Here is a 25,491-nt window from a genome sequence, read left to right as displayed (position 1 = left end):
AAAGAGACAATGCCGTCTTTCTCCCCCCCGCCCCCCTCAGAATAGTTTGAAGTGCTTCCTAAAGTTGACATGACCTAAAGATGGCTAATCTCCATGGCTCCCCCTTATATCCTTGCACTTCATGAGATGGTCAAGGACTTGAACATACATTAAAACTAAGCTCCTAGCTTCCCCCTCGTACCTCCCACTCCTTCCTTCAGGAAGAAAAATTATGTTCAGCAAGTTCAGGTGATATGAAAGAGAAGATGACACAGCAAAGGATGAATGGAGGATTCAAAGGGACTTTCAAAGCCTAAATATGTTTGCTGAGGTAACATAACAGGAAGAGGAGCTTCCTCCCATTGGATAAAAGGATTCCTAACAGAAGTCCATATAAGTACCTGAAAAGTACTGATCTGGCCTACACAATGATCAAATGACTTCCACCACCTTTCTCCTTCTCCCCCGCCATGACATCACTTTGTTCTAAACAGTCTCCCAGGGGAACTGGACTTGCCGGAGGAAAAAGAAATTATATATGTCCTGTTTTTGACAAAATGATCCTGAAATAAGTACTGTACTATTCAACAAATTGAAGGTGGTTACCTGCCTCAAGTATGCATTTGAAATAACACTATCAAGATGATTTTAAGCATCACTATAATAATAGAATATGTTTCACATTAATGTTTATGGATTTTATATATATCAAGAAAAGTTAATGTTATTTCTGATTCACAAAGGCTTAAACCAAGTCACAAGAAATTATTAGGAGAGTAGTTTTTATAAATCCTAATTACTACAACATGGCCCCTCTTAAATGTTTTCATTCTTATGAATCCTTATGACAAATGAACATTTGATTTCATTAATGTGGGAAATATTTTAGAATGGAAACTCCCTCTACCAAGGCAGATTAGCAGTTACCTTATAAGTCCCAATTGCTTGGGTCCCTAAGGGTGAGATGACTTGCCTTTGATTTTTTATTAATATGATAAAACTTGGCTCTCAATCAATCAATCAATCAGCTCTTATTAAGGATGCTAAGTGGCATAATAGGACTAGAATCAAGATCTGAATTCAAATCCAGCCTCAGCTATGTACTAGCTGTGTGACTTTAAATAAGTCACTTAACCTTTGTTTGCCTCCATTTACTAATTTGTAAAGTGGGGATAATGACATTATCTACCTCCTAAAGTTGTTGTGAGAACCAAATTCTCACATATTTGTGAAAAACATAGCATAGTGCCTGATACATATATTTAAAAGGTAGAAATTTTCTTTCAAATCTATAGATAAGAGTTCATGACCAAAGACAGAGAAAATCATAAAACATGAAGTGGACAATTTTGATTGCATCATATTATAGTTTTTGCACAAGCAAAATCCATGCAGTTTGTTGGAAGGGAAATGAGCAAGTAGAGAAAAAAATCTTTGCAGTAAGTTTCTTTAGCCTAAGTTCAAGATATATAAGGAATTTATTTAAAAATATAAGAAAAAGGAATCATCTCTCAATTGACAACTGGCCAAAGGATATGAAAAGGCAGTTCTCAAAGAAAGAAATCCAAGGTATCAACAACCATATAAAAAAAGTTTTAATTACTACCTATTACTATTACTAATAATTAGAGAAAGTGAAATTAAAGCAACTTTGAGATTCTACCTCACATCCATCAGATTAGGGAAGATATCAGAAAAAAAAGCAAATGTTTCACAGGCTACAGCAAAACAGGTATATTAATTAAACTGAACTATTAGTAGAGCTATGAACTGGCATTGTTGTTCTGAACAGTTTAAAACTATGCCCCCAAAATCACTAAATGGATAACCCTTTGAGCCAGTGGTACCTTTATTAAGATTATACTTAGAGATCAAGAAGGAAAAAAAAACATGTATGTGTAAATATACTCATAGCAGATCTTTTCATAATGGTAAAGACATTGAAATTAAGGGGTACCTATTAATTGAGGAATAGTTGAACAAATTATGGTATATGAATGTAATGGAATACTGGTATTCCCTAAAAAAGGATGAAAGGGACAATTTCAGAAGAAACTGTGAAGACTTGTATGAACTGGAGTGAGCAGAATTTAAAAAATAATACACTCTAACAATTATAGAGACAAAAAACTTTATGAGACTTAAAAACTCTGATCAACACAATGACCAGCCATGATTCCTGAGGACCAGTGATAAAGTATGCTACCTATCTCCTAAAAAAAGTACTGATGGATTCAAGAGGCAGAAAGAAAGATATTTTTTTAAATGCTCAATAATTGACTTTAATAATAAGATAGAGGGTTGTAGAACTTTACTGGGGAGCTTTGTGAAAGGTGAAATCATGTTTATGGCAATATCTCCTGACTCCAGGAATTTTCACTAGCTGTCTCCCATTCCTAGAACTCTCTCCCTCCTCATCTTCACCTTTTAGTATCCATGTCTTCCTTAAAGTCTCAGCCAAAATCTCACCTTCTACAAGCATTTCTCCCCATCCTCATTAATGCCAATGCTTTCTTTCTGTTAATAACTTCTCCTTTATATATCTTGATTATATAGTTGTTTCTATATTGTCTCCTTCTTTAGTCTGTGAGCATCTTGAGAGCTGGAGCTTTCTTTTACCTTTCTTTGTTTGCCCAGCACATGGCCCAATGCCTGGCACATAGTGAATGCTTAATAAATACTTGTTGACACACTAGATGGTGTGTAAAATCAGAAGAGCAAAAATCCTCAGGTGTGAAAGCCTCTTTATAGGTCAATATTCTTCCAGATGCATAAAAGTAAATTTCTTGCTTGACCATGGGTTACAAGAATTTTATTTTTTTTCTTTTCAGTGGGAGAGAGGAAGAGAGAAAAATAAATGTTTTTAATTGCAAGTTTTAATTTATTTTTTTAAAAGAATAGTTAGAAAGTAACAGATTTGAAATACATATAAAACTACATGTCTATTGCTTTCCTATGGGACTATTCTTCTATATCTTCCCAACAATGACATACATATTTTGAACTCCAGGACAGAGTACCTCTCCCTCCAGGGAATCAAGGACAGATCCAATATGATACTATTTGTAAAGTGCTTTAAACCTTAATGATACTATGTAAATATCTTTTTTTTTCTGTTGTCATCCTAGCTAACAAGTATCTACTCTACTCTGATTCTTTAATGTTTAATGTTGGATGAAATGATTCCTTTTCTGTAGATGAATAAAAATATTAGGATGTAAGTTCTTCTTCAGATTTTTCAGAACAACTACAGTAACAGAAGGATGATGGGAATGATATGTCCATCATCCTGTTTACTTTGGCTTTGATTCTTCTCATATCCTCTCTATTTCTATTTCCCTATATAATCTTTATATTTTGAGATTTTCATATTGCATTTCCTGGGAGTTCTGAGCATCTAGTATGATGCCATCTATTAAGAATACAGTCGTTCTTAAATTTTTATGGGCCAATATTATGTCCAAGTGACTGGGGAACAATAAGCTGTAATAAAACTCCAGTTCCAACATGCTTATTTGTCAAATTTTCAAGAATATTTTAGGGCATGTATTTATAGTATAAAGATCTGTCATCTGCTTATGAAGTATAGAAAACATAATTATTATTATTTCATTCTACTCTTTTTCAATGGGGTACAGATATAAACACTTATTTTCATCATCATTATTGTTGCTATTGTTATGTCAGAGCCAAAGTCACAATAGCTGAATTTACTTCACTTGATTAAGTATTTAAATTAAAGGTTTCTGGTCCCTACAAAATTTAGGAAGCAAAGTTTGTGGACTTTACAGTTTTCTCTGTGAGCCCCCGGGAGAAAGTGGAGAGAGTCTTGGGAGATCCTTCCATTAAACCCTGGATTTGGGATTGAGATGATGAGCTTTGCTTTCAATTATACCTCTTAACCAATTGACTAATGCTAATGCCCCTGAGTTTATATCTCATTTTCAAGTTATAAATCATTTGAATGTTTATTTCTTTTAAGCCTAAAGTTAGAGGTTATCTATTTTCATGGGACTGGTTTATTGAACTTGAGCTCACACTAGGTGAATGTTTTCTAGAGAAAGTCAGGATGAGAAAATAGACCTCATTAAGTTTTTCTAACCATTCTGCCTCCTTCATGGTGATAAAGAGAAACTGAGGTCTAATGAAAGAGTAAACAAATGGAATTATGAAATATATCTCAAGATAGGCAGAGAATGTTATAATTCAAAAAGGCCTTACTTCTGATATCTATTTTTTTCCCTTTACACCACTTAAAATTTAGCTTAAAAAACCAAAATGGCTTATATTGGTCAGGTTTTCCTATCTAATTGTTCTTTTCGTCTGCAATAGCTTTATTTGAATGAGAAAACTAGTGAACACCTGATCAGAACCTGCATTTCTCAAATCCATGTTAATATTGGGATATAGGAAGTAGAGGAAAGGGACAATGTATTAGAGAAATTCCCATATGGAATATTAACAAATGGATTGTTGTGATTTCTAAAATATTACATAGATATTAGAGTTTCTTATATCCTTGGTATTGGATCTAAATACACTAAGTATAAAATGTCACTTTATTTTGCAAACTTGGAAATAGAACTTCTTGACTCTAATGTATAAAATAAAGAAAAGCAAAATATAGATCCTGATAATATTAAATTTTGAAAGAAAAGACCTAGGTCTTATTTAATTGGATTGCCATCCTGATAGAGACATAGGCAATGCCATATTAGAAATAGTCTATAAATTTTTTTGTTGTATTGAATTTGGCAATGAAAACATAATTCTATATGTATTTTATACATCTCTACACTTACATTCTTAAGAACCTTTTCCCCATAAAGAACATTTTGATGTTTTTTATATGGGCCTTAGAAGATAATCTCTTCTCACAGAATTAGCTTTTTCCTAACAATTTTCTTAAGGTTCACAGAGTGACCTTACCCATCTAAAAGTCCCTTTGCAACTTTTCTATTAAGCCAACTTGAATGACTTCTTGACTGAGCTTATTTTGACACTTTTCTGATCAAAGGTATGGCACAACTGTCTTAATTTGTTTAGGGGGTGAGTGGTGTCTGTGTGAGAACAGGAACAGCTTTGGGAAGGTGGGAGAAAAAATTGCAGAACAACCAGTGAGAAGGGATTTATTAACCCTTCCTAAATGCATCCTTCCCCTTGAACTTAGAATAGCTTTTGATCCACAAGTTTCTCCTGCTCCTGCCACTAAAAACAAATATATACACTTTTGATCCTTGAGTCCATATGATTCTAGTAGGCAATGATTTACTTAAGAGTTTTATTGACAAAAACATCACAAAATAATATCCAACACTTAAATAAATTGAGAGATCCAATTCATTTGTAAAAACAAAATTCATCCTTTTCATTTGCAGAGGAGGTTGAAGAAGTCACCAATAAAAACCTTAATCTCTGAATCTATAAATGAGAACTTGCATTTAGATTAGAATTAAAGAATAATTTGGTAGAATAAGATGTAATAGATAAAAGGCAGTTATAGAACCTCTCCTGGGAAGTTTTGTGAGAGGTACATTCATAACTTTGGCAACATCTCCTGACACCCAAGCATTTTCTTCATTTTCTTTTTTTTTTTAATTATTATTTTTATTTATTTAATTTTAAATTTATTGAATAAAACAAGCATTTCCATAACAGTATAACTTTTTTAAAAAGATGATAAAATTGCATATCTTATGTACATTTTGCTATTCCTTTTAGATATATAGTAAACCCGTAAATTTCCTTTTTCTTTTTTCCCCATCCCTCCCTCCTCTTCAGATGGCCACTATTAGACACAAATGTGTGTGTATATTATGTGTGTGCATAAAAATAATTCTATACATATAAAAATAAATCTATACATATATTTATGAATTCTTTCTCTGAATACAAACAACATCTTCTTTATAAGTCCTCTGCAATTAATTTAGGTATTTTATAATAATCAAAATGACTTAGTCACTCAAACTCGGGGTATTTTCACTAGCTATCTCTCATTCTGAGAATACTTTCCCTTCTCTTCAGGTTTCCCTGGCTTAGTTTAAGTCCCAGCTACAAGCACTTCTCCCCATTCCCATTAATGCCAGTATTTTCCCTCTATAGACAATTTTATCCAGTGTATTTCTTGGAGGTAGAATTATTTGTATATTGTCTCCCTCCTAAGACAAGAAGATCCTCGAGAACTGGGACTGCCTTTTACTTTTCTTTGTAACCCCAGCACTTAGCATAAGGCCTAGCACATAATAAATGCTTAATAAATACTTATTGACTGACTTGCTAGTGTATATGAGCAATGGAGCAAAACCCCTGAGGTCTGAAAGGGTCTTTATAGGTCAATCCTCTGCCAATTCATGAATTCCCTCAACAACACTCCAGACAATTTGCATGCCAATTGCTTAGGTTCTACCTGAAAATAGAAGGTGTGATGCTAAAAGTTTTCATTGTCTGTTTCAGCATTCCTATCATTCCAGGAATCTAGAGCTTTTCCCAGAAAATCTTAGTCTGGTTAGGTTCACAAATTTTTAATGTTGATATTTGAAGATTTAGAATTTAGTCAACCCACTCCCTGAAAAGACCATCCTAGGTTCAACTGGTCAGAATACACTAACTTTCCACAGGTGTTTAGAATAAATTCTGTTAAACCCATACATTTTTGTGGTCCTCTTAAGCAGAATTTATTTTGTGCACTTATCTAAGGAAAGATAAATATTCCACCTTAAATATTTCAAAATAATCAGAGCTAATTAGCATTTACGTAGTGCATTAAAGTTTGTAAAGCAGTTCACAAATGTTATCTGTTTCACTGTATTTTCACAACCCTAGAAGGTAGGTGCCATTATTATCCCCATTTTACAGATGAGGAAAGTGAGGCAGACAAAGGTTAAATGACTTGGCCTAAGTCACACAATAATAAGGACCCGAGGCTGCATTTGAACTGAGCTCTTCCTGACTACAGGTCCATCCCTCTATACATTGGGCTGCTTCTAAAGGCAATTTCTGAACTTAGTTCATTGATAATTGAGTTCAGGTTTAAATAAATGTCATTAAGTCATTCAGTAGGGTCCCTATTGTCCATGGATTTTTCTTAGCAAGAATATTGGAGCAGTGAATTAAAATGATTAGCTAGGTCAAAATCTAGCCTTTCTATTCAAAGACAGTAAAGAAAATTAACATCTATAGCAAGAAGTCTCTGAGCCCTGATGGAGAAAGAAAGAGACTACAACTTACCAGTCCTCCAGGACGAGCAACTGAGTAGGAGGCAGGACTGCTGGCTGCTGAATCCACATAGTAACTCATCATCTTGCCAAGCCCTGCATAGGAAAGAGAATCTATTGAACATGTTCGTATAGATGTGTGGACTGGGAAATCTCAACTGCAATTCTTAATGTTCCACACTGAAAGAGAGAGTCAGAGTTATTTAGCAACTTGTCTACAATGGACACAAATGGGGGAAAAAAAAACACAAAAAAAACAAAACAAAACAAAACAAAAAAAAAAACATTAACCACTAGGTGCCAGATTCTGTGCTTAGTGCTTTACAGATATTATCTCATTGGATCCTCCCAACAAGTGAGATGGGTGCTATGATCAACTCTAACTTCACATTTGAGGAAACTGAGGCAGGCAGAAGTTAAATGATTTATCAGGGAACTCACATTTAGTAAAGATGGATTCCTTATTAGGTGCTCCTGAATCTAGGCTGAGGGCTCTATCCACTGTGGTTCCCAGGCTTCTCACACCTACTTTTATCCTATATGATACTATCTTCTGATTATCAATAAACATTTACTGAACATTTGCTAAATAAAAAGTACTATCCTAAGTAGTGGGTACAGTAAGAAATATAAAATACAGTCTCAGTCTTCCAGGAATTCTCAGACCATTTGGAGAAGAAAAGCTTTCAATTCAATTCCATTTAGTTTAGTTTAGTAAACAGCTATTATTATAAGGTCATTGGTGTTCCCTGGGTGAGACCTCAGGAAGAGTGTCAGGTAAGAGACTAAATGGTACAATGTAATAATTAGGATACCAGCCTTAGACTCAGGAACACCTTAGTTCAAGTTTTAGCTCCGACATACCATGTGACCCTGGGCAAATCACTTAAGCTCTCCATGCTTCCATGTAACTATCCTGGATTATACATTGCAAAGAGATTACAAATTTGCTTTAGTAGGGGGAAATTTCTCCAACAGGAAGTCTCTTGTCTATAAAATCATAGATCTAGACTTTCCCCAACTACCACCATTAAAATTTGCAAAGAGTAGAAAAGAAAGCCTCCATCACATCATTTGAGTACTTTATAGTATATTTATGGGAGAATATAGACAACAATTATACTTGATGAGAACTGAGATTATCAAAAGAATACTGGATTTGTAGTCAGAGAAGCTAGATTTAAATTCTATTTCTCCTCATGGAGCTACTGGTAAAATATCTAATCTTTTTGGTCTTTGGTGTCTTTTTCTTCGAAATAAAAAACCTGGACTTAGTGATAGGCGAGTTAGAGGGAATTCCTTCATTGATAGCTGGCAGATCTGACATATTAAAATGTTCATGAAATCTTGCACTAGTTACTGGAGATACATAAACAAAAAAGGATAACCCAAGATACTGTCCAATGAATCCTATAGAGAAGTGCTAGAGAATTTAGAAGAAGAAACAACCCCTTAAAGCTGCAATATACAAGAGAAGCCCTAGTTATGAAGGAAGTAGAACTCATTGGGGTCCAAAATGATGAAGTCTGGAATGGTGAGTGTGGTAGGCAGAGAGAAACTGAAAAAGTGATAAAAAATTATTCCCTGGGCACACAGAAAGAAGGCTCTGATAATAGAGATCAGTTTAGTTCCATGTTCCCATTCATTGGAAGTAATCCATTCAGAAATCCAAGTTATGTCAAGTCCATGAGGCTAAATTCTCCCTATATATAGCCCATACCATAGTGAATGCCCTCCTTTGGATTAGTCCATCATGGCACTCTGCCTTTTGGTATCTTTCTCCTTCTTCTTTCCCTATGCCACATTTTATCTCTCCTAACTCCACTATGCTTTCCTATCCCAGTTCTTCTCCTTATAGCTAAATCTTTTAGGGTGTTAACTCTCTTTAAGGATTTAGCCTGCCATTTAAGAACACGCCCCAACCTCATGGGTGCTCCCTTTTTACTGGGTAATTGTGAGTTCCACCAAACAACTTATCTTTCATACACTCTCCTACTCTATTTCATATTTATCATTCTTGGTGTTTATTGCATCCCTTCATTTTGTCTGTAACCTATTCCTCCAAGTAAATCTATCTTTTGCCAAAGAGAATGGCCACTGTGAATTCTTCACATGACTGAACCCCAACTTTGGGTGCGTACCATCATTTGGTGCTAAACCCAACATCATAGATAACATCAAAAGGAAAGACAAACCCCAAGGAAGCAGAGAGAGTGCTGTTTGAAGAGTTGGAGTTTTTTGCTGTGGGAGAAAAAAGAAAGGGTAAGAATACTAAAGAAACCTATTTGTTTTCTTTTTTAAAAAATCTAATTAATTGTCATGCATAGGGAATGAGATATTGGAATTTATTTAATTATCTGAGAATTAATAAGAAAACCAATTTTTATTTGTTTCGACCATTGCTGCTGTTTCTTTCTAAAAAGCATTGGCTCACTTGACTGCCTTATTAGTACACTGAATATGTTTCTCTGATGATGCAGCATCCTTCAGTTTCATTATTCTAAACATTACTTACAACCAAAATTCAACCATTCTAAAAGAAGTCTTTCCTGACCCCTTTAATGCCTTTCCTCTATCAATTATCTCCAATTTATCTTGAATATTTTTATTTTGTACATGTTTGTTTGTATATGGACAAGTATTGTCAATTTATCCTATGCATATCTTATTTCCATCCATTAGATTGTGAGTTTCTCCTTGAAAGAAGTCTTTCTTTGTATCCCCAGCTTAAAACATACTGTCTGGTACATTGTAGGCACTTAAATGTTTGTTGACTCGACTTGATATCTCTTTCAAATTAGGCAGCTGTTGGCTAATTGTTGATCTGTCTTTTCTGAAGTTTCATTTTTAATATTTAAAGTGTTATTGACTCATTTGACAACAAATAATGGTAACTGATAGATATATAAAAAGCTTAAAAATACTTTGTATTCCTTCTTTTATGGGATTCTCATACCACCCAAGTGAGATGGAATGTACAAATAATATTATCCTCATTTCCCTCCTCTTCTTTCTTCTTTTTCTTCTCGTTGTTGTCCTTTTTGTTGTTCTTGTTTTTATTTTTCTTGTTGTCCTCTTGCCCAGAAGGAGCAAAATAACTTGTCCAAGGTAGTTAAGTGGAAAACTCTGATTCAAATCCAGGTCCATTCCTTTCCACTATGACACAAAAGGTAAGGGAATCATCTGCTCATCATTTTCTGGCTACTTCTTAAGAGTTTGCTCTATTGTTGCTGTGGCGAAGGGAATAAGCATTTATATAGCACCTACTATGTGTCAGACATTGTGCAAAGCACTTAAAAAAAGACAAATATCTAATTTGATCTTTATAATAACCCTGGAAGATGGGTGCTTTATTAATTTCATTTTCCAATGGAGGAAACTGAGGCTTACAGAGTTAAGTGACCTGTACAGATTATAGATGACAACTATCTGAGATTACATTTGCACTCAAATCTTCCAGACTCCAGGCTCAGTGCCCTATCCACTGCACCAGCAGCTATTGCTATAGAATTTGCAAGAATCAGGAATAGCACATGGAGAATATTGTGATGAATTTTCTAGCCTAGCTTGTCCAAATGACAATTAATCAGTTTCCCATAAGATAACTTGCACTTTTTATAGCTATACAAAGGAATAATATAAGAAAATATGGCTTAGGGGTTTGGTTTTTTTTCACTCTACATTGTGGAGTTTGTTTAATGCTGCCTATAACAATTTCTAAAGAAAGCACACACAGACCCCGAAGTCAGCATGGGCTATAGAAAAATTTACAACCATATGTCATGCATTCATCATAATAGTCTAGTCCTTCTCAGGCTCCTATCAACAAAAAATGACCTTTCTCCTCAGCACATCATAGGAGAAGAGTCTTTACTGGCATCCATATTCTGATGCCCAATTCATGGCTTCACGGACCCTTGGTCTGCCTGCCAGACTGCACTCCTCCTCATGGAAATGTACTTAGAAAAATGTTTGGAAGAAATATGTTTTCTTTTCCCAACTGACAGTGTGAGGGAGGAAACCCCAGGCCCAACATATGGTGCATTCCGTGCTGTGCTGGGTTCTTGAAGCTATATTCTATATGAGTGACATATCCCTTGAGGAAAAGCCCTTTGCCCAGGGAGGAAACTCAAAAGAGGGAGTTGCCAGAGCTCTCAAGAGCTCTCATCTCAGGAAATAACTCTGGGACAGAAATGGATTACTGCTTTATTATTTTTTGAAAAAAAGCACACTCTTTCACCATCTGTAGATTGTGACACAGGCCAGCTGCCACAGGCCATGAATACCCTTGCAGAAGCAGGCAACAGGGGCATTCAAAAGTGACTCCCACCTGAAAATGATAGGACTATTATCTAAATGCATTTTTCTTAGAGCCCATAGAATCACTGAAAAGTAGACCTAAGAGGAACTTCAGAGCTCATCTAGTCTGACTCTGGAGATGAGAAAACTGAGCTTGAAAGAGGGGAAATGATTTCCCCAACTTCACACAGGCAGGAAATGGCAGAGATGGGTATAGTTCTTCTGACCTTCCTAATCATGTCCCCCTAGTTGAAAACCAGAAGACCTGGTTAGATACAAAACACAGTATAGACACTTGAGATATCATGAAGAAGAAGGTCAATTTTGCTCAAGTGGCTATTGTAGATGCTATTCATGCCATGTAACAATGCTTAATACCTAACTGAGTATACAACACACCAAGTAGAAACCCATCAGATTGTCCATGCTACTCAAAGGAATTGAATGTTTACAAACCCAGATGCAAATCCAATTCAAATAATAGCATCCTATATCTATACATTTCCAAATGAAAATGTGAGATCATATTTTAATAAATTATACACTTTCCAAAGTGAGTTTGTATACATATCATTCAATGCTTAAACAACTGTGAGGTAGACAGAGCCAGACTAGTTCTGAGCCTTACAGATTTTCACTCTAGGGTTCTTACCATTCAAGCAAATGTTCTCATAGTAATGACACAAAGACCTTTCTAGAATTTTGCTGAAAATTAAAAAAAAAACAAATAATAAATTTGCTATTGACATAGTGAATATGGAGTCTCAATGCTCCAAATCTATCTCTAGCATGGGCATTTTAGACTCTTCTCTGTGACTCTGTTTTCTCTAAAGTATTTGATCTGTTGGTTTCCCTTTCTTGTGCTTCAAATCAAACTTTAGGTAAGTGGCTTCAGATTCAGCCCTTTGGCTAAGCTTTCACCCATTTTTCATCAGGGAATTTACTTTAAGACTGAATATGTCCAGGACCATGAGTCCAAAATCAGGGAAGGTTGAGAGGATTGGACAGAGAGAAAGTGCTAGACTTCTTTCTTACCCTCAAGAAAGAGAAAAGTTCTTAATAAGAGCTGAAGGTCGATTCACATCAGTTCCAGGAATTCAAGCACTTTATATTGATGTTTATTTTCCCATTGGTTCAAGGATGTCCATTTTGTGATATAAGTTCTTGGAAACCATCCCTGTTGCATGTTAAGTATGCTAACAGGTAAAAAACACATCTTACTAAAAGTGCTAATTTATCACTAACTTTTGATAGCTCATCAATAATGCAAATGTGTCAAGTATGGGGTCATGACATAGCAATTGCTCAATAACCATTTATTGATTGATTAATGAATGAACAACTTAATAATAGCACTTTGATACTTTAATATAAAAATATAACATGGGACACACGAGAAACTGAAAAGACTGGTAGAAAATGCAGATGTTTCTTATTCTCTCCTAAAAGCTGCAAAATTCAAATAGGTATAGAACTGTGTTTCCTCTAATTGCCAATAACTTGAAATTTCAAACAGCAATTTAAGCAAAGATTCAGAGAAAGCCATTTGTTTCAGCCTGATAAATAGAAAGGAAACAAAGACTAACATATCCAAGGAAACTTGTCTAAAATGGTAGTACCTTTGCCATTGCTGAAAGTTCAATGAGACCAAATCTAAGAGAGACAGATCATTCATTATCCTTTGGGAATTGAAGTTTTCATTTTACAGATGAAGTCTAGAAAGTGACATGCAAGAAAGTCTCTTGTAATAGAATGAATACAATACACCTGAAGTTAAGCAAAACCAAGGACTCTGAGGCTTTCTATCTGTTCAACCCTGCGTCACTGATTGAATCTCATCAATCTCACAACATTAAGTACTGTAATATTAAAGTACTATCTAAAATGTCACCTGTTAAAATTATTCCTAGTTTCCAGTAGCAGCCATAGAGTCTGAACCAGATTCTTTGGCTCTAGAGCCAGTATGCTTTCCATGAATAATAACAAAAATAATAATTTGACACATAATGATTTAAGCTTCGCAAAGTGCTTTACATTCATTATTTTATTTGATCTTTATGGTAACTCTACAATGAAGAGACTATTATTATCTCATTTTATAGGCAAAAATGAGCATCAGCGAAATTGTGATTTGTCCTGCTAGTAAGTATCCACTTCTGTTAGCTGTGTAATTAGCTAGGATTGGTCTTTATACCAAAAAGGGAAAGAGATATAGTTTTATTTCCTTTCACATGCTATTTAAGTTTTTCTTCTAAATCAAATATTTGACTGGGTGAAAACATGTGTGAATAAGACATTTGAGACATAAAGAAATAGCAACATATGTAAGAATCCAAGTAAACTGAGAAGATGAAGCTATTTCTTGGACAAAGAGAAGTAGACATATGTCAATATGTAACTTTGAGATTGGTTTTACTAAAAAACATTGAGTGGACTTTGTGATGAGTGTTTAATTATACCCTTACTTAATGTTGCTAATTGGTTTTGGAGGGGAAAGAATTGATTTTAAATGAACAAAGAACTGTTTGTTGCAATATTGTAAATATTATAAACGGGCAAATGGCCAAATATTGTTACCCTGTAAAGTCTTTTCTTAACTACTACCAACCCCTACTTGAACAAGTAGTTTAAAAATCATGGCCATCCTCCAATTCTCTAAATAACTTCATTCTCTAATTATATGTGACACTTTCTAATGTCATTATATACATGATGATGTTAATCTAGTGCAAGTTAAATCTTAAAGCCAATGACTACTTATTCTGATACTAAAAGTTTTCCCTGAGGGAGTAGAATGATGTGAATATTGAAATGTTTGAACTTGACAGTAGGGTTTGGTTATACTATATTAACAATATTTTTGCAAAAAACAAAACAAAACAAACAAAAAAAAGACACACAAAAAAAACATTGGTCAGTCAACTTCATGCAAGGTAAGCTTGTACTCTTATCAATGCTCCCTTCCTGTGACACCATTCTATAAGTAATTACATGGGACATACCACATTAAGTAGCCAAGGAATCCATTGCTGGGAAATGAAGCTAGGAAATAGATTGAACTAGATACTTCTGACCCTTGTTCTCCTTTCACAAGAGGTCACCAAGTGGTAACTTTTCAGTAAATGAAAGGGCAAGTGGGTTTTTCCTTACTCTCATTAGCAAGAGAACTCTATCTATTACAAGTCTATTTTTGAATAGACTTTTAGACTAATTAATGCCTTTGCAATGTCTTTGCTTTATCTCTCTGCTTTTAGTCTTCTTTTAACCATCGAGAGAGAGAGAGAGAGAGAGAGAGAGAGAGAGAGAGAATTGATATAATGTCAGTTAAATCTTAAACTCAATGGATACTTATTCTGATATTTAAAGTTTTTCCTGGGGAGAAAAATAATATGAAAGTATTGCAATGTTTGAAATTTCTGAAATTTAGAGATCCAAAAACATAAAAGCCTTGCTTAATACTATAAAACTATAATTAATACTATAATACTATAAAACTTCCTGCAAAAAAAAAAAAAAAGTAACTGAGAGAGGTAGGTTTTGGTTCAAATAGAAGAATTAACTTCTTAGTAATTAAAGCTACCTGAAAATGGAATAATCTATCTTACTGAAGTCATGAATTCTTTATCAATAGAGGTATACAGATACAACTAGAGGGACTATTTGCCAAAGATACATAGAGATGCCATGAATATATAATTATAATATTTCTTAAATCTCTTCTAATTCTAAGATTCTGTGATATTACAATTTTATAGTCAGAAGCTATGAATTATTGAGATAGCTTCTGTTTGTTGGACCATGATCCCCTAGGAAAATACTTCTAAAAATATTTCCCTTTATTTCTTTGTAATTTGTGACTGAAGCTTTTCCCCACTTGAATTATTCTGGATTTTGAATATTGCTTTCAGGAAAAGCATGCATTTCCCTCCAATATCAATAAAATACAGAAGGGAAGTACCAAATCATATAAGAATATATTTGCATTGACCATGAAACAATCCAGGATATAAGCAAGGATGCCAGTTCTAAGCTCTGAAAGCTAACTTGAAATCAGCAATTTATTTATTTCATCTAGCTAATTTTGACCCCTTCCTTCTCCTTGCCCTTTCCCTGAGTACATGTGTGGAATATACCCTTTCTTATCTCTTCTGACTAAATCCTTGTTTCTTTCAAGCATTAACTCAAGGGTCCTTTCCTCCATGAAGCCTTTGCTTATTGCTCCAATTGAAAGTGGTCTTAATTCCTTCAATTTTCTTAGGCATTCTGTCTGCATTTCCTTTTTTGTTAACATCACATTACATCTTCTAAAAGTCATATTTTCTTATTATGTTCTCCCTTATCCCCAGGAGAATGGAGGCATCTTGAAGACAGGAACTATGTGAGTTTTTGTTTCGGAGATATTTTTGTGGGTTTTTTTTTTGTTTTTAGTTTTTGTATCTATTGTATAGAGCACAGTACTAGATTTATTAAATTAACTAGCTTTAGTTCAATAAATGGCAACAGATTAAAAGTGGATTTTTATAGATTAGCAGAAGTGACTCCAAAATCTATTATTCAGGTAACATTCCTAAAATCTCCTGGTACCTTTGGGGAAGACTCATGCTTGGCTTCATCATCATAGCACAATGTATTGTGCTTTGCACATAGTAGAAGCTCAGTATTCTTTTTTTAAATTCATAAATGAATGAATGAATGAATTTAACTTTAAGGGTGGCTTTAAAAGTTCATTCACTCATTTTTCACAATTATGAATGTTAACAAGGTGACCCTAAGTTAGGTTCTTGATCAAATCTAAGTAAAAGATAAACTTTAAGATGGAAAATGCCGCCGAATAGTTGCAGTCAAAAAGAAAAATCCCCAGAGAGCATGAGAATTTAAATAATTGTTATTTTCAGGCTTTTGGTGTGTTTAGGGTGTGGTATTCAATGCCAAATTTAGATATGGCCATAGGCCTTAAGGAGATTGTAGACACAACCAAGAAGCTGTGCATAAACTAAGAAACCTTGACAAAACCATTCAAAAAATATAGAAGATGTCACTCTTAACTGGCATAAATGAGCCTCTTGAAATGAAAAGTCCCCAACTTCTTCTGTCCTCCCCTCTCCTTTTGTTCTCATTCTCAGAATGGAAATTTATTAATTTTACTGTCATATGTTCATTGATTTAGAGTAGTCTTCAAAAATCATTCCTCCCCTATCTTACACAGGGGGAAACTGAGGCCTAGAAAGGGCAAATGACTTTTCTAAAGTAACACAGATATCAAGTAACAGGGCCAGCGTTTGAACCTAGTCTTGTGTCCTTTGTGCTGACACTATTATGTTCCAACTCGAGTTTTGTGTTAACTATTGCAAGTTGAAATTGCCACCCCACCTCAATGAAGCACAATATTCAGCCAGCTTAGAGAAATTCATTAATGAAAAGGGATTTTAGAACTGCAAGAGACCTTTTCCATTTTTCGTTTATTTATCATGAAGTTAATAAACATGATCCTATCAACATGCAAAGAATATAAATAACATTATTTATGAAACTGACTTTCTATTACTTAGATTGTTTTTAAGCTATGTTAAATGTGTAACAATAATTGCAATACTTCTCGGTTTGTCTAAACACTTCATTGTTATGATTTTATTTTATCACCATCATTCCCCACTCTGAAGACCTCCTACATGTAATAAATAATGAAGGAAAGTCAAATACAATGAAGTGACACATATTTGCCACTTGTGAAAATAGATATAATAATAATAGCCAGCAATGATGTAGTATTTTAATGTTTATAAAGTTCTTTAGAAACAGCTCATTCTGTCCTCAAAACAACCATAGGAGATAGGTACTATTATTTCTGTTTTACAGATGGGGATATTGAAGCAGACAAGTGACTTGTCCCCAGTTAGGAAGTATCTGAGATCAGATTTAATAAGAAGAATGATGATGATGATGATGACAACTAAGATTTATATAGTGCTTACAATGTGCCAGGCATTGTGTTAAGTGCTTTATAAATATTATCACATTTGATCTTCACAACAACAAATAGGTACTATACTCATTTTATGGATAAGTTAACTGAGGTAAACAGAGCTCAAATGACTTGCCTAAGATCACACAGCTGATAAATGTTTGAGGCCAAATTTGAACTCACATCTTAACTCTAAGTTGGTATTCTGGTACCACCAAACTGTCCCATTCTTTGTTACCTAGTATTAAAAAGGATCTTAGAGGATCATTTAATTTCATTTTGTAAGGAAAAAGACTTTTACACTTTATTTCCTATGGTACCTAAACATTTACCAAACCATTCCCTGATCATATCTTCACAGTATAGTTCTCCATCATCCTGAGTATCTTCCTGACAATGGGAATTTCACAAAACAGGCATGATTTTTTCTGCCATACAGCCCTGGGTATTTGTGGCAAATTCTGTGATCATTCTTTGTCTAATGGTTAGGAATCAGCTTATTATTGAAAAGATTGCATAACACAAGTGGGGAAATGCTGCAGCTTTCTGAGAAAAGCCAGTATTTTGATAAGATACATGACCCTTTTGTAAGTTGATATAAACATAAAGAACTAGTTAAATTTCTAAGAAAATATTGGCAGGATTATAACTCTTTTCACTGTATTTAATATTGACTAGGAATTCTTTAGGAAGTTGTTTTATGGTACAGAGAAAAACTTGATAAAGTTCAATCATAATGATTTTCTTCAGGAATATGACCTCTATAGATTTCAAGAACAAACTCTTGAATAGGACTTTTTTGGCAATAGACATGGGATCTTAATTTTTTTTTTTAAAGAGGGGAAGACAGAAAAGAGAAAGAAATGTTCTGGCTGCCACCTATGACACAGAGGCTCTGTCAGGAGGAAGTAGAGACTGCTGGGGACTACAACAGTATGGACAAATATTAGATTGTTTGATCCTTAAGAGAAACAATTTATGTTATCATTTGGATTTTCTCAGGACCCAGTGTTCTCTTCCATGTAGTCTGAGCCAATTAATAATATTTAATTGAATCAAAATTAAATGGAATTGAAGTGAAAAACAAGATTAAACAGAACCTTGATTTTTATATAGTGGAATTTCAAACAGTGTCATTATTCTTTGGAGTAACAGAAAATTATCTGAATCTCATTGTTCTCATTTGTGAAAATGAATTAGATTGGGTAGTTTCTGAGATGACTTTCAACCCTAAAGTCCTGTGGTTTTATGAATATTAAGGATAATAGTAATTTATTACAGAATAAATTATGGTGGCTTCCCAGATTACCTTTATGATACAATAAAAAGTCCTCTGTTTGGCATTTTAAGTTCTTCATGATCTGTGTCCTTTTTGCCTATCTAGCCTATTTATATATTACACTCCTAGGGTCCAGTCATGTTGACTTATTCTTTTTGCAAAATGGTTCATTTCTAGTCTTTGTACCTTTGCCCTGAGTGTATTATAATACACACACACGCACACATACACACACACATATATATATATATATATATATATATATGACATATACAATATATACATATACCAGCTGGTAGTCTTATTAAAACCTTACTAGATTTTCTCTTTTTCCTAAGAAATACTGGTTACAATTCTTTTGACCACCTAGACAACCCTTCTCAGGATAGTTTAGCCATGCACTCACTTATGCATTGTTGAAAATAATTAGAATTATAGACCTCACTGTTTTAAATAATATACATCATGATGTTTTCTATTTTTACCATTTCTCTTTGGAAAACTATATAATAATTCTTCCTTTTAGATATATTTTCTTGACATTTGATCTAAAAAACTGGCTTCTTTCATTGATTCCATTATACTATTATATGTGTTCATTACACATTTCTTCTCCCTCTGAATGCTTGGCATATCTCCATTTTTTTTGATAGCTGGAATATTCTATTCCAACATTCTCATTTTCTTCCTAAAAAAGGGAAACTGGTTCTTCCCCAATTCAGGAAAGATTATAGATTCAAAGTAAAGAAACCTCCTGGGATCAAGCCCTATTATCTGCCTCCTAAGAGCCATGTTACTTCAGGAAGTTCAGTTTACCTCTCTGATCTATCTTACTGATCTCCACTACAAAATGAGGATACTAGACTAGCTTATTTCTAAGATCAACTTTCAAAATCATTGCAGTAGCTCTCACTGAGCTTCTTCTGCTTAGAAGAACTTAGTCTATAGATATGACATGACTTAGCTCTTAATCACATACTATTTTCATTATTAGCTGTATTCTTCTTCCAATTATACTATAAACTTCTGAGAGAAAGAACTGTCTGCTTCTTTTTTGTGCTCCAAGAGAATTTTGCACAGCACAGGTTGTATAGTTTTGTAAATCAACTGATTTACAGAGGGATTTTGCTCAACAAATAATTGTTGATTGGTTAGTAGGATGAATCATTCTTTTCTCTTTAAGTGAACCAGATCTCTTCAATAAAATCAGCATCTTTCTGATGAAAAAAAGTTATGGAACCAAATGTACCATCACAGAACTTCAACAAATTTCCTTTTGAAATGTATAAGGAAGGGAACAAACATTTAATAATCACCTACTTTATGCCAGATACTGTGCTAAGCACTTTATAAATGTTATCTTATATGATTCTCACAGCAAGCCTAGATATAGGTACTGTTTCAATCACCATTCTATGTTGAAGAAGTTGACAAAGATATGGCTAGTAAATATCTGAGGTTGGATTTAAATACAAGTCTTGTTGGAGCCAGGCCTGGCATTCTATCCAGTGAACAGTGTAAGACTTAGTTCATAATAGTCCCTAAAATATGCTCACCACTGGAAAAAATAATGCGTAACATTTTGCAACTGTAGGAAAAACAAAGATCATGATCTCTCAGGTGAAGTACATTAGGACCAATTTGTTTCCCAGAGAAAACTAGAAGTTAATAACTTGTATTCTAAAATTATACCTTTTCCCCAAAGATTCATGGCATCATTCATCCAGGAATTAAATTGTGATTTCTTTTTTTTTTATTATTATTATAATAGCTTTTTATTGACATAACCCATGCCAGGGTAATTTTTTTAAATTGTGATTTCTAAAGAATATGTGTTCCGGATAAGGGATAGCATAGAGAGTTGGCCTTGGACCCAAGAATTCTAGGTTCAAGTTCTATTTTTGACGCAAATTAACTATGATCCTAAGGATGTTACATCACCACCATCCTCATCCTCATCATAGTTAGCATTTAAATATTATCTGCTATGTGCAAGGAACTATGCTAAGTACTTTACAAATATTTCATTTAACCTTCAAAAAAGCCCTAGAAGATAGATGCTATTATTATCCCTATTTTTCAATTGAGGTAACTGAGGCAAACATAAGTTAAGTGACTTGCTAAAGGTCACAGAATAAGTATCTTAGGCTAGATTTGAATTTAGATCTTTCTGTCTACAAGTCTAGCTCTCTATTTACCCACTGCACCATCTAGTAGCCTTAAGTGCTAAGCAACTTTCTAAAATTATGAATTGCTGAGAGGAGGTTGACCTACATTAGTAGAATTCTCTCATTAGGAGCTGCCCATATCAATGAAATCAGACATCTGGTCCATATTCCCTTTGAACAGAGTGAGAGGGAGTGGGAAATGAATAAAGATGAAAAAAAGTCAGTTTCATACCTTCCTGTTGGATTTGTTTTCCTGTCCCAGCTTATTTAGGACTACAGGAATAGAGAAGACCACTTACCCTTTCCCCAAATCACTGAGAATCTCATAAAGGTCTTGGGATAATAAAAATGGGACCACACCTGGAATCTGTGGATAAGGGCAACAGTCATGCTATCTCATCCATCTATGAACTTCAGTAAGATAAAAATGAGAAGTAGATTTGGTCCCTCAGGAACACATGTGAGTAACTATAGGAAAAATTTGATCCAATTTCCTAGGTACTCACTTACTGCAATGACTAGATTACTGAATATTTTTTAGTTGTCATCAGAAATCATTGGTTAAATCAATAAGTTCAGTTTTGAAATTCAAAAAGAAGAGTTGTTGACAAAGGCTAATCTATTTACTAGAATATTAAAAGACATTGAGCATAGGGTTTCCCAGCAAAATCTGAGTCTGACAAAAGAGAGAAATGTGACCTTAGACTCTTTCTTAATTTCATACTCTCCCATTTCATTCATTCAACAGCTATTTAAGGAGTTTCTATTAAATATTAGGCACTGTGTTTGGCACTCCTAAGAAAGAAAAAGATGAATATAAGCAATGTATCTTGCCTTCAAGGAGCTTACATTCCAGTAAAGATATCTCAGTCATTCAGTCATTCACTCAGACATCACATATAAGACAAGTATATTAGCAACTATAATGCAAATCAGAGTGTATCATATAGCAGAGAAGCAACAAAGTATTTTCCTTGGTTCAGCAGATCTTGTAATAGTTGAAAATGTATTTTACATAGCAGTATTTTACATAGAGTTGGTACTCTGACAACAGGTGTTTCTTCCAATGAGCTATTGAGAAATAATGGGGACTGTGTCATCAATGGTCTAGTCCAAACAAGGTAAAAGAAAGGGCTATGTGAAAAAAAAAAAGAAGCTGCTAATGAGAAAGCAAGATCAGTCCTCTCCAACTTCAAAAATGTTTCTAATATAAAAACTGATGATCTCTACTTCACCAATAGCAATAATATTTAATAATATCTTGCATATGTTCTTTAATTATTAAAAACATGTTAGATCTATTACTTTCTTCATTTTTACAATGTCCTTGTGTGGTAGTTTGGGACAGAGACTAGATCAGCCTTTTCATTGACATAGGAAATTCTTGAGGAAACCCCCTCTCCCAATGCAAGTCAGCACTTTACCCTGTAATTTCTATCCTTAATTTCTGTATTCCTAGAGAACTTAAAAGTTAAGTGACTTGCTCAGTGTCCCACAGTCAGGATGTGTAAAGGACAGAACTTGAGCCAGGGCTATGTGATCCATGACCAGCTCTCTAGCCCCCATTCTATGATGCCTTTCCCAAAGTGGCTAGGGCACATATTAATGTTCACATTTGAAAGGGGAAATTGAGTTCTAGAGAAATCAGCATCACAGAAATAGTGAGAGGTAAAAACGAGTTGAAATGAGTCCCAGGTTATATTCTTTATTTTATGAGATCATATAGTGATCATCTTTTAAATAAATTGCCTTCTTATTCAGACAATTAGACTTGGTCAGTGTTTAATCTCTACTTACGAAGGCCATGGGCTACCAGAGGTCAAACTGCTTTACTCTATTCATCTCAACCATCCCTTCCATCTCCTTCCACATCCAACCAGTAGGATATTTGTGGGGAAGGACCTAGGAGCATGGAGAACCTTCCTGTTAGGATTTGATTTTGGTCTCATCAGCTGCAAAACCAGGACGGAAGAGGTAGGGTGGCTGCTGCTGCTGCTGTTTGTTTTTTCACCATTGATTTGGCAAGGATGGGAATTGTTGATTTACAATTAGAAGCAGCATGTCTTCTCCAAATATTAATATTAATAACCTTAATAGTGAGCAGATGAAAAGAGCTTTTCATCTTCAAAGAACTTTACCAATATTAAGTCATTAGTCCTCCCTTCCCTGAAACAACAGGTTAAATCTTAACAAAACCAATAAAGGCAGGAACAGATATAGTCCCAACCCTATGACCCCATGGGTAAAGAAGTGAAAACCTTTTCTCCCCAGATAAAAAGAAAGAGATGAAATCCAGAAGCACAACTGATGAAAGAGTTGAAGTGTCAAGACTTTTACAAATCAAATAGATCTGCCCATGTTATCATTCTTAGATCTGTATTTCCTGTTGTTTAACAAATATCTTTTTTCCAGTTGCACAACAGTGGTATGAAGGAGGAAGAAAATTGGTCTTGAGATCAGAAAAATTTATCCACAGTGCAATAAGTAAAATCTCTGTGAAGAAATTTCTCTGTCCCAGAGCTAGCCTAGTTTATTAAACTCTTTGCTCACAAAAGATGCTATGGAAAAAGAGGCTATAGGGAGAATTTAGTAACAGATTACAAGGCACATGCAAAGGTAGAAATGTCTAACAGAAATAGAGAAGGGATAGGAATTACCATTTCATACCTACGGTTTCTTCCAAGTCTGTTTTCTAATGCCAGTCCCATTCTATGGTTCCAGGAATATGCAGGAGTGGGTGGAAAGAAAAAAGAAATCTCCCAATTGAGACTCCCTTGTTTCACCTACAATTTTATGGACTACTCAATACTTTGGTTGCCGGGACATATAGCCCAGGAGGGGGAAAAGAAAAAACACAAAAAGCAAAGTTGGGTTTGCAGGATTCAAAGAGTTTGCAATTTCCTCTCCATGGAAGCATTTCATTAAGTTGAAGAGAAAAAAAGGAAGATGATAGCCTCAATAGGAGAGAAAGACAAAAAGAAACTTCAATCTTTTAACTGCAGCTTTATTCCTTTGGAAATGCTCCAATGTGCCAGAGAACAGCTTCGTGGTCCTGACAAGTAAATTGAAAATTCTCTGAAACATACTGAATTTTACCTTTTAAAAGTCAGACAAGGGGAGAGATGGGAAGTGGGAAGGGAGTAACATAAACATAATTATAAAATATATACATTTTAAACTATATAAACAAGAGTAACAACTAATAATGAATATTGGCATTTAGAAAACCAGTTCAGAGAAAAGACAAAAGAAACTTAAAAGAAAAAGGAAAGCTCATTTGTGTCTTGGAAGATTCCCCATTTTTTAATTCCCCTAAAAAAAGATAGACTAAGAATTTTTAGATAGAAATTCCACACCTCACTTACTACTTTGCTGATTCAGAAACAGAGTGAAGGATGTATCCTGAGCTTCCCACACTTGACTGTGGTTTCTTTCCAACTACCTGCGGGAATCCTCTGTTCAGAGGCTAAAGAGGATGCGCTTGAATAGCCCAACTGCTTTTTCCAGATAGTAAAACTGCTGGCGTTGTCTGGGGCAAGAGGGTCTCAGTTGATTTCTCACTTCATTCTCGTGCTCCTTGTAACTAATACTTTGGAATTTGAGGAGGAATAACTTTCCTTTGTGGAATATCATTGGTTTTCATTGTATGCTGTGCATTAGGTCTAGTCTCTACGGTGATTTTATATTTGTGAAATACTCCACGTTGCTTCAACTTCCTTTTAGCTCCAGATCTCAGAAGCCTTTCCCATGCATACACACACACACACACACACACACACACACACACACACAGAGTTTAGATATATGTATACAGGAATACTATAAGTTTGTAATAGAAACATATATATATATATGTATATATATATATATATATATATATATATATGTATGTTTATAAAGCCCCTTGCTTGAAACAACAGTGAGATATAGGAAGTGAAAGTATAATCCTCTTTTTGATGAAGAAACTGAGGCTCAGACAGATTAAATAACAGAGCTAGGACTAAGGATCATATGGTTCCAATTTAGAACTAGAAGAAAACTGGGAGTCCATCTAGACCTCATCTTATAGAAGATTTGTCTGAAGTCATACAGGAAGTATGTGCTGAAAGCAGGATTTGAACCCATGTCCTCAACTCTAGATTCAGTGTTTTGTGTTTTTTGTTTGTTTGTTTGTTTTGTGTGTGTGTGTGTGTGTCCTTAATGCTTCTGTCAAGTTCAAAGCACATTTTACTCTGAAAGGACACAAAGAGAAGAGAACACTTAAATTTGCAAAGAATCTGTCTTGGATCCTTGAACTATGAATTCCTAGGGACTTGCCTGGGATCAGACTTATTCATCTCTCTTTGTCTGACATTTAATGCCTTAAACAACTTAATACATAGCTATATTGAAGAGAATCAGCCCAGTAGAGACCTGGAAATGTCACTGAGAAGTAAAACTTACTCAGAACAACTTTTCTGAATTAAGGTAACGGTGGACACTGCTTCACGGGGTGGGTCAGTAATGTAAATGTCTTATGTCAACCCTCAATGAGCTAAGATGTTGTCTATTTACATAAATGCCATGACTTCTGAACTTGGAGGCAGA

At 34.6% G+C, this 25,491-nt stretch overlaps 1 protein-coding gene across 3 annotated transcripts in view; it reads right to left on the bottom strand.

Annotated features, from left to right (window-relative positions):
- ETS1 (ETS proto-oncogene 1, transcription factor) overlaps nt 1–24,353 on the bottom strand; it is a 188,587-nt gene extending 164,234 nt beyond the window's left edge. Inside the window, exons 1-2 of one of the 3 annotated variants that reach the window (XM_023499550.2) lie at nt 24,261–24,353; nt 7,210–7,292 (exon numbers count right to left, since the gene is read on the bottom strand). In XM_023499550.2, the coding sequence (XP_023355318.1) occupies nt 7,210–7,281 (72 nt within the window). In that variant the 5' untranslated portion in view covers nt 7,282–7,292; nt 24,261–24,353. Of the gene's footprint in view, nt 1–7,209; nt 7,293–24,260 lie in introns of those variants that run through there. The other 2 variants (XM_031960917.1, XM_031960918.1) reach the window with 2 other exon arrangements.
- Nucleotides 24,354–25,491: the final 1,138 nt, after the last annotated feature.

This window comes from Sarcophilus harrisii, chromosome 3, assembly GCF_902635505.1.
Source record: "Sarcophilus harrisii chromosome 3, mSarHar1.11, whole genome shotgun sequence".
NCBI classification, from domain to species: Eukaryota; Metazoa; Chordata; class Mammalia; order Dasyuromorphia; family Dasyuridae; genus Sarcophilus; species Sarcophilus harrisii.
This window is presented reverse-complemented; position numbering and strand designations above follow the sequence as displayed.